The sequence below is a fragment of the Alexandromys fortis genome, unplaced genomic scaffold (assembly GCF_014885135.2).
Source record: "Alexandromys fortis isolate MF-2015 unplaced genomic scaffold, M_Fortis_MF-2015_v1.1 scaffold_40, whole genome shotgun sequence".
Taxonomy (NCBI): Eukaryota; Metazoa; Chordata; class Mammalia; order Rodentia; family Cricetidae; genus Alexandromys; species Alexandromys fortis.
The window spans coordinates 11,093,578-11,103,316 of NW_026067966.1; the positions used below are offsets into that span (position 1 = coordinate 11,093,578).

At 47.9% G+C, this 9,739-nt stretch overlaps 1 protein-coding gene across 1 annotated transcript; it reads right to left on the minus strand.

Annotated features, from left to right (window-relative positions):
- Positions 1-514: 514 nt before the first annotated feature.
- On the minus strand, positions 515-1,768 carry LOC126508876 (serine/threonine-protein kinase PLK1-like). The gene has a single exon (XM_050154358.1). The coding sequence runs from the start codon at positions 1,584-1,586 to the stop codon at positions 537-539; it is 1,050 nt and encodes a 349-aa protein (XP_050010315.1). The 5' UTR covers positions 1,587-1,768; the 3' UTR covers positions 515-536.
- Between the last annotated feature and the right edge of the window lie 7,971 nt (positions 1,769-9,739).

The following is a 9,739-nucleotide window of genomic DNA, read 5'->3' on the forward strand; positions in this document are numbered from 1 at the left end:
TCTCACATGGATTCTGGGGATCTGAACTCAGGTTAATGGTTTATACCCACAGAGCCATATCCTCAGCTCGTCTTTCGTATACGGAGACTGCCTGTTTCTTTCCCGGCCATCCAGACCTGAAATAATCACACAGAAACTATACTAATTACAGCACCATTTGGCCAATCACGTAAGCATATTTCTAGCTAGCTCCTATATCTTAAATCAACCCATTTCCATTATTTTATATTTTACCACGAGGCTTATGGTTTACCAGTAAGGTTCCTGGGCATCTGTCCCCTTTGGTGGCTATGTGGTATCTCCCTAACTCTGCCTTCCTCCTCTATCCCTGCTTGGAATTTCTGCCTTGCCCTATTCTGTGTGTCTTAGGCCCAAAGCAGCTTCTTTATTAGCCAATGGTAATGAAACATATTCACAGCATACAGAGGGGATGCCACATCAGCCTTTCTTCTTTATTTTTATTACTTATTTATTTTACTTGAGATAGGATCTTATTTTTTTTTTACCCTGGAAATCGGGGCTCTCTGGGGTCTACCCTACTGAGCCCGAGCTTTACCTTTATTGAGGACCGTGAGAGGCTTCCTGCTGCTGGGGTCCAGGCTGCTGGGAGCTATGGAAAACCTTGGTGGGATGGTGAGGCAGGTGATGGGGAGACGGGCGGGGATATAGCCAGAAGTGAAGAACTCGTCATCAAGCAACTCGTGAGGGTGAGCACTGGGGTCTGTCTGAAGCATCTTCTGGATGAGGGCGGTGGCCACAGGATTGATGTGCTTGGGGATACTGTGTTCATTTTTCTTGATCCGGAGGTAGGTCTTTTTTAGGCATGAAGTCTCAAAAGGTGGCTTGCCCACTAGCAAGGTATACATGATGCACCCAATGGACCACACATCCACCTCAAAACTGTGTCCCTTCTTGCTCAGCACCTCGGGAGCTATGTAGTTGGGAGTGCCGCATAAGGTCTTCTTTCGTTCCCCTTCATATTCCACTTTGGTTGCCAGCCCAAAATCCCCTATTTTCACCTCCAGATCCTCGTTCAGGAAAAGGTTGCCCAGCTTGAGGTCCCTGTGAATGACCTGATTGCGGTGCAGGTACTGGCAGCCCAGGACTATCTGCCGCAGATAGTAGCGCGCCTCGGGTTCCGTCAGCGCTTTCCTCCTCTTGTGCAGCTCCAGGAGGGACCTCCTGCGACCGAGCTCCAAAACCACAAACACAAAGTCGCTGTCTTCGAAAAAGCCATGGAATCCTACGACGTGTTGGTGTGCGAGGCTGCGGTGAATTGAAATCTCCATAGACATCTTCTCCTTCTGGTGTGGCTTGAGAAGCAACGACTTAGGCACGATCTTGCCTGCGAACACCTCCTTTGTGTCTGCGTCTGAGATCTCGAAGCATTTGGCAAAACCTCCTTTACCCAGAAAGCGGCCCCGTACATACTGGCGCCGGCTGCGTGGGTCCACTAAGATCTCCGGAATCTCCTTCGATAGCGGGGCGGCCACTGAAGCACCGGGAGCTGCATCCCCCGGGACTCCGGCTTTCCCGAGGTCGGCTGGTGCTCGAGCCAGCTTTCCAGCTTTGGCCGCTGCATTCATGCTCCTAGACTTTCTCCGCGGACCTGGCACGGCCGGTGCAGAGGATCTTGCCCTGCTCCGTTCCTCCCCGAATTCAAACGCAGCGCTGGGAACGTTACAAGGGCCTGCGCGTTGCTGATTGGCCGCGGGGATTTTGAGATAGGATCTTATTATATAGCCCTGGCTGTTCCTGCCCCCCCCCCCTTTTTTTAGACCAGGCTGGGCTTGAACTCATAGAGATCCACCTGCCTCTGCCTCCCAAGTGCTGAAATTAAAGGCTCCCATCACCATATCCAGCTACTTCTTAAAATCTGTATTTTTTCACATTTAAGGAGTAAGTGAACTGTCAGGTTTACAAACTTCATTCCAGCTTACTTGTCCTGTGTCCGGGGACATGGAAACACCTGCCTCCTTAGAGCAGAGATGCTAATAAGGCTCTTTATGGGCAGGGGAGCGGGTAGCTCAAGCTCTTCTAGCCAAACACTCTACTTTTGGAGAGTGAGAGAATGAGGACCCACCACGTTCACAGACAACGGAAATCTCCCTGTGTGGTTTGGCTGGAATAGGTTAAGATTATAGGGCTCTGGAGGAAGCAGGGTGTTGGTACAGCTTTCTCCAGATCATTTTGAGAAAAGCGAAAGTCTCGTTTGTAGTTGCAACTGGTATGCAGGCCTCCACCTCAAGCGGTGCCTGGGGACTAGAAATGGATTTTGTGGGGTCCCCCTGAAAGGGAGGCTTCATTGCCTGACGCCGCCTTTTATTCCGTATGCCCGGCTCATGAGGGAGAAGCCAGTGTTTTAGAAGCCCTGGCCTGACTTGTAAGACAGTTAAGAATGTGTACAATTAAGAATGTGTACATTTAAGATTGTAGGTTCTCGGAGAGAGGAAAGCCACCCGCTTGTTCCTGTTGGGAACGGTCTGTGTCAGTCTCCTGCAACTGCTCCCTCTGGTGGTCAGAAGTGGCATTTGCTACTACCCTGGTGCTTGGACTGCCCAGCCTGCAGTCAACTTCTCATTTCTCTGGGAGTGGACTCTGGAGCTCACAGGGTCCTCTGCCCTTGACTTTCAAAGTTTCCCCTGTCCCTCAGAGAAACGAAAAAGCTCTGGCTTGTCTGTCTTTACCCCAGGTGTGTGTTCTCACCAGGAAGCCAACAGTCCCCACGCCAGGCAGGGCCAGGGGTTTATGAGGGATCTTGCTTCTTCCCAGCTCTCGTGTGAGACGTTGGGAGGATGAACGAGTTGCCCTTTCTCGATAATTCGAGCTTTCAGCTATATTTTGAGACCCTTGAATTGTCAAGGCCATGCAACTGGAAAGCCTTGCGATTATTTATGGCCACAATTGCCGTCCGTCGGCTTCTCGGCTGACACCCAAGGCCCCTCATCCATCTCTGCTAACATCAAACAGATTACCAGTGCTGAAGAAGAGAAGCGCTGTCATGCAAGATTCATAAAGAGATGCAACTTGCAGGGGCGTCCTCCTCAGCATCTGATATCACCGAGGTGGTTGACACAAAGCAAGTTGTCCCCAGGCAAAGACGCTGGGGGTGAGCTCCAATGCAGTGCCTCTGAACAGTGGGTTTTTGTTTTCAGAAGGTGTTGTCTTGGTGTAGACGCGGTAGCCTTGTTTTCCTGACACCCTGTCTTGTCCTGAAAGACACATGGGTGATACCTTTCCCGGGTCAGAGAGATTGGTAAAGCCTGTTTGGAGAAAATCGTAATAAAATCTCTAAGCACAGGCTTTTGTATTTCACTCTTATTTTGTAGCATCCAGCATGGTGCCCCTCTGCTGATGGGATACTCCTTGTGAGGACTGAGGGGCAGTGGGCGGATAAGGGTGAGGATAGGCTGTGTGCACAGACACTGTTGCTTTCTGAGGGCCGTCTCCTGCAACACCCAGACACTCACTTCCATCCTGGTTTTCCTTTTGTGTAGGTGATTGAGCATTTTCCGGACACAGCCGAAAGGCCTCTTAGAGAGAAGTCACAATGTCTACTAAACAAGTGAAAAAAAAAAAAAAAAAAGGCTGAATGAACACAGTGTTGAAGCTGCTTGCTTAGCTGCTTTGGGTAAAAACTTATAGTGTTTTGTTTGGCTTTTGGAAACAGGGTCTTCCTATGTAGCTCAGGCTAGCCTTGAATTTGAGGTCCTTCCGCTTCAGCCCCTTGAGTGCTAGGAGTACAAGGCCATGTCCTCAGTTCAGCTTCTCTTAGATGGTCAGATAATGGTTTGCTATCCCCCCCCCCCCTCCACCAGACAGAGTTTCTCTATGTAGCCTTGGGCCTGTCCTGGAACTCTGTAGACCACGCTGGCCTTGAACTCAGAGACCCACCTTCTTCGGCCTCCCAAATGCTAGGATTAAAGGTGTGCACCACCACTGCCTGGCTCAAATAATATATATTTTTTTTAAAACAGGATCTCATGTAGCTCAAGCTGACCTCAAATCTTTCCATGTAGCCAAACTTTGAATGGCCACTTCTGCCAGTGCTGGGACTACTGATGTGAGCTATCAGCCTGGGTCTAGGTGTTCCTAGGATCTAGCTCCCTCTAGCGGGGGTGGGGGTGGGGGGTGACGGGGGTGGGGGGGCTTTCCCGTTGTCTCGCCACACTCAGCCCCGTTTCTCATTTTTTTCCCCTTGAGAATCCAATCATTACAGCCACGGGTGCTGGGAGAGGCCTCAGTGTGGCAGCCTCTCCCTACCGGGTCTTGCAGTCACTGTTGTTATATAGTCAAATGCCCTGTCAGTGAGCATGCCCCATTTAGCCACAGGAGGGCAGGAACATGGGTGGCAGGGGTGTGGGCAGGGTGCTGCGTCCTCCTGTTAGGCCCCCAGTGCTGAGCCTACTGCTCGACTTTGAGGTAGAGAACTGTCCTCTGTTAGAGCAGCCGCCATCTGCTTCAGAGGAGCTGTGACTACTTCAGCCTCCCCTCCCCCGCCCTGGGATTCTGTCTGTGGACTGTTACTCCCTCAGAGAAGGAGGGAAGTGGCGGGGGCGGGGATCAGTAGATCCTCACCTAAGAATCTGGCCACTGCCTTCTGCACCTCCCAGCCACCCTATTAGCTAGAGTGTGGAAGGTGCTAGAGCATACGGACCATAGAAGGTTGTCTGAAGTGGGACTCCATCTGTGCGATTGTGGTAAAAATCGGCAAACACGCTGGGATGAGACTCCCCAGTGGTGCGGATACTTTGGGGTCACCCACACTGCTCACCGTGCTCTATAAGCGAGCACAAGAACTCATTAGTTTCGAAAGTTGGACTTTGATTTGTCGTTGGTGACTGATAACAAAGGGGTTGTTTGTTTAAGTCTCCCCAGGGAAAGAGATCTCCAAATAATGTTTTATTGTCGTTGTGTGACTGGCTCCTGCTTGTGAGTTCTCCCGACACCCAGAATCGGACATGCTATCTGAGTGTCAGTGGGCAGGGAGGGCTAGCCCATGCTCAGCAGGTGGGTGCCATGCAGGGTAAGGTGCTGTCCTGGACAGCCTGTCCTCAGTCAGCATGATGCGTTTGTCAAGGCAGAGGCGGGCTCTGTGAGGCATAGATTCCCTATGCTCCATACAGGGCATGGGCTTGACTCAGCAGAGGAATATGTGTGTTCCCGGACTCCAAAAGGAACATCTTCCCAGTGACAAGACCCATGGCCTTGGCTGCTCTTGGGCAAGGGCTTGTCTACTCTGTTGCTGAAGTCCCTTCTGGGCTAACTGTGGGCTCTCCCTGCAGAGAGTGTGGTGGCTATGGCAACTGTCATCTGCAGAGGCGATGACCATAGCCAGGAAGGAGTTATTGTGCTGAGCTCTGCAGGGCAGACATGTTCTTCACGCTCATCGTGACCTGTGTCATGCTGTTCCTCCGGGACCCCTCTAAATGTGACACTTCAGTACAACCTGTTTCTAGTACTTAAAAAAATATACTTCTCCTACATTAATTCATTATCATTTAGGGAATTGCCTGGTCTCAGTCATCCTGAGAACTTAGAAGGCAGTAGCCACAGCTAGTTTATCGGAACGTCAGTGTCTTCATGAAGTCAGGACAGTAGCTATCCTTGTCTGGTTCCCCTGGACCTTGTAACTTTCCAGGGTATAGAATGATCCGAATTTTAAAAAATGTTTATTGTGTGTGTGTGTCTTTCGTGTGTATGTGTGTAGGTCAGAGGACAACTTGCAACAGCCACTTCTCTCCTCCTACATCCAGCCACTGAATCCAGGCTCTCCAGTTTGGCAGAAAATTCCTTACCTGCTGAGCCAGGTCCCCAGCCAGAATGAGAATTACTGCAGATAGGCGCCGTGCGTACTGCTCTTTCTCTTTGCCTGAGGCAGCTCCCAGCCCTCTTCAGAGAAGACTGGTTTTTGACTGGGAGGTAAAGGGTAACCCGTTGGAGTGTGAGTTTATGATTTTTTTTTTAAATGCTGGTGATTGAATCCAGGGCCTTGTGCATGCTAGACAAGCAAATTCGCTACTGAACTGAATACCTAGTTCCTAAACCTTGATTGAATTGAGTCCTATGGACTTAGAAAAAAAAAATCTCATTTTCAGTAAGATATAACACGGCTCTAACTGCTACCAGTATCTGAAGACTGAGGAGATCTCAGAGACAGACACCAGAGTGAGGCCTCTACTCTGTTTCCAGGTTCTTGATTCTGAGGAAAGAACTCAGAAAGGAAATACAGTAGGCAATTTATTACAGGGCAAAAAAATTCATTAAAGCATGAGTGTAGGTTTCTCCAGAGAGAGTTGCATTGTGGGACTTTAGACAGCTTGTTTTATGGGCAAAATTTAGTGGAAAGATGGATTGTTCGTGGACTAAAATGGGGAGAAGGCAAGGTATTCCATGAGTCCACGGGGATTTTGTTGTTCTGCCCTTACATGGGATTTTAAAATGTGGTCATGGCTTCAGGTATGGAGGTGTGGTTACAGTGAAATGAAGGATGCTAGTGGTCATTTTGGTCAGCCATGTTGGTCTCTGTCAGAAGGTTCTGTGATTTCGTCAGTCTGTAATGTCCCTATGCCTGTCTAGGCTGCCTCAAAACTAGAGTTAAAGTATTATTTAACTGTTTCACTAGTAGGGTGAAATTTGCACATTAAATATTATATGAGGACAGCCATCACCGAGAATACAGTGCAACAATCTTACACAAAGTTCTGAAAGCCTCGAGAGATGGGAGGGGTCATTTATGCCCTACATAGTGACTGTGCTGGGTGACCAAGATGGCAGCGCTACATGTGAACAGACTTGGCCCAACAGCAACGAGCAGATGTGATACAAACAGATGAGTGAAAAGGGCTCTCTCACACTCTTGTCTCCCACCCCCATAGCACAGTTTGTTCAGAGGACGGAGACGTGGACTTGGGACTCAGCCACCCGAATGAAGTCCCAAATGAGGACGAGTCCAAACAAGATGGACGGCTCTTGAGGAATGACACCCAAGGTTGATCTCTGCTCTCCTGGTGCACCTGCGTCTTGTGCAAGCACCCCCCCCCCATATTTAGTGAACTGTAGATGTGTGAGAGATGAGTATTTGCTGTCTTAGGTTATACTATTATACTCTGAGCAGCTCTCCCAATCAATATCGAAGTCTCGAGATGGTGTATTTGAGAAAGGAGCTTTGGAGGGGTACTTAGGATTAGATGAGGTCAAGAGTGGTCCTCGGGATCAGTGTCCTTAGAAAATGAGATACGAGATTGCTCACTTTCTCTCATCCCCATTCTCTCACACTGATGGGGGCATGTGGAGCCACAGGGATGAGGCAACTGTCGGAAGCCAGAAAGATGACCCTCACCAGAGGCCATCCGCGCTGCCAATTTGATCTTGGGCTTCCAGTTTCCACAACTATGACAGAAGAATGTTATAGTTTAAGCTACCACAGACTATGGTGTTTTGCTGTGGCCACTGATACAGAACCTATGCAAGCAGAGGGAAGCCACCCGTGTAGACCACCGCTGATACAGAACCTACGCAAGCAGAGCAAAGGCCAGAGTGTAGGCAAATTTGAGTCTGGTGTGCTTTCCACATTTTGTGTATCTCCCATCTCCTAACGTCTACTCTTACTGTATTACTGTCTTTGTTACTATGATGATGATGATGATGACAGTTTTTCTATGAAGTCCTACCTGGGCTTGTACTTGAGATATTTATGCATGAGCTTCCTGGATGCTAGCGTTTCAAATGAGAGCTCTAAACCCCATATGCCTTAATTCTTTCTATGAATGTAAGCGTAGAAGTTTGTGAGATCTTTTCGCCTCTTCCAGGTTCTATCAATTTCCTATCCTTGTCCAGGTTTATTCAATATTCTTTCCTTTTTCGTGGACTCTGGCAAAATCTGGATATATTTACAGTGGTCTGCCTTTCATATGCTGGGAATTTCTGACTTCTAGGAACTATCCCACATTGCCAAGTGTAGCAAACCCTCTTGATCTGCTATGAATCTCTTCTTCAGACCAGAACTGTACCCCTGTGATGACTAATTTTATATTAACTTGACACAGGCTGGAGTCATCTGAGAGGAGGGAATCTCAATTGAGAAAATGCCTCTATGAGACTGAGCTATAGGCAAGACTGTAGAACACTTTCTTAATTAATGATTGATATGGGGTACCCGCCCACTGTGGGTGGTATCATCCCTAGGCTGGTGGTCTTGGATTCTTTTTTTTTTTAAGATTTGTTATGGGCATTGATGTTTTGCCTGCATGTATGTCTGTATGAGAGTGTCAGATCTTGGAGTTACAGACAGTTGTTAGCTGCCATGTGGGTGCTGGGTATTGAATCCGGATCCTCTGGAAGAGCAGCCAGTGCTCTTAATTACTGAGCCATCTCTCCAGCCCCCATCGTCTGGGTTCTATAAGAAAGCAGGCTTTGTAAATCATGAGGAACAAGCTAGTAAGTAGCACCCCTCCATGTCTTCTGCATCAACTCCAGCCTCCAGGTTCCTGCCCTGTTTGAGTTCTTGCCTGACTTCCTTTAGTGATGGACTGTGGGTGTATAAGTATAAGACAAATAAGCTTTCCTCCCCAAATGGCTTTTGGTCGTGGTGTTTCATCATAGCCACAGTAACTCTAACTAAGACATCCCCCTGTGGTAGTTACACTGTAACTGCCCCCATAGTCACATAGGGAGTGACTCTATTAGGAGGTGTGGCTTTGCTGGACTGGGTATGATTTTATTGGAGGAGGTGTGTCACAACGGGGGTGGGCTTTGAGGTTTATTGTGCTCAGGATACCACCCAGTGTTCCAGTCGACTTCCTGTTGCGTGCAAGCTGTAGGGCTCTCGGCTATTACTCTAGCATGACGTCGCCCTGCATGCCACCATGCTCCCCACCATGATGAAAATGGGCTGAACCTATGAACTGTAAGCCCCACCTCAATTACATGTTTTTTCTTTGTAAGAGTTCTCACGGTCATAGAGTCTCTTCACAGCAATATTAGCCCTAGGATATCCCTTTCCTTGCTCATTGCAAATGATAACCTGACAGAGGGGTGAGAGCTCAGGACAAGTCCCAGTACAGGTTGAACATCCTTTATCTGAAGTGCTAGGGACCAGAATGGCTTCAGATTTAGGATCCCCACCACCACCCCAGATTTTGAAATAGTTATATAGATTGTCATTTGAACTTTCCTAATCTAAACAGTTGAAATGCTACAAAATCTGAAATTGTAAAAAGTTGTATTTTGGACTAGGAATGTTCAATCTATATTTTATGACTTCTTTCTCTAATATATATATATTTTATACATATACAATTTGTGTGTATGTGTGTGTGTGTGTGTGTGTGTGTGTGTGTGTGACTCTGGTTAACCTTGTATTTTCTCTGTAGCCCAAACTTCAGTGAATCTCTTGAGCTCTGGGATTACAAGTTTGTAATTACCCGGTGAGCAATTTCTATTTAAACAGAACTAAAATTAGTGCTGAAAATAATACGATCGTCGCTGACGAGTGATCACAACAGTGGACCCTGATTATGGGACTCAGACTTCAGCTGTTATACCCAGATCCATGAAGTCCCCCCAAAAGCAACAAGGAGACCAAGTCCCATATGTAAAAGCAAAGAGCCTTTATTTTATACAAGTTTGCAAGCTTGGTCTCTCCATGTGTCCAATGTATTGGAATAATTGGAGAGCCCTGACCTCAGTTAGAGCTCAGTTAGAGATGGTTTTTTTCAAGTCTTCATAATTTTTTTTT

Coding starts and splice junctions, on each gene's coding strand:
- LOC126508876 (XM_050154358.1), bottom strand. CDS start 1,586: ATGAATGCAGCGGCCAAAGCTGGAAAGCTGGCTCGAGCACCAGCCGAC.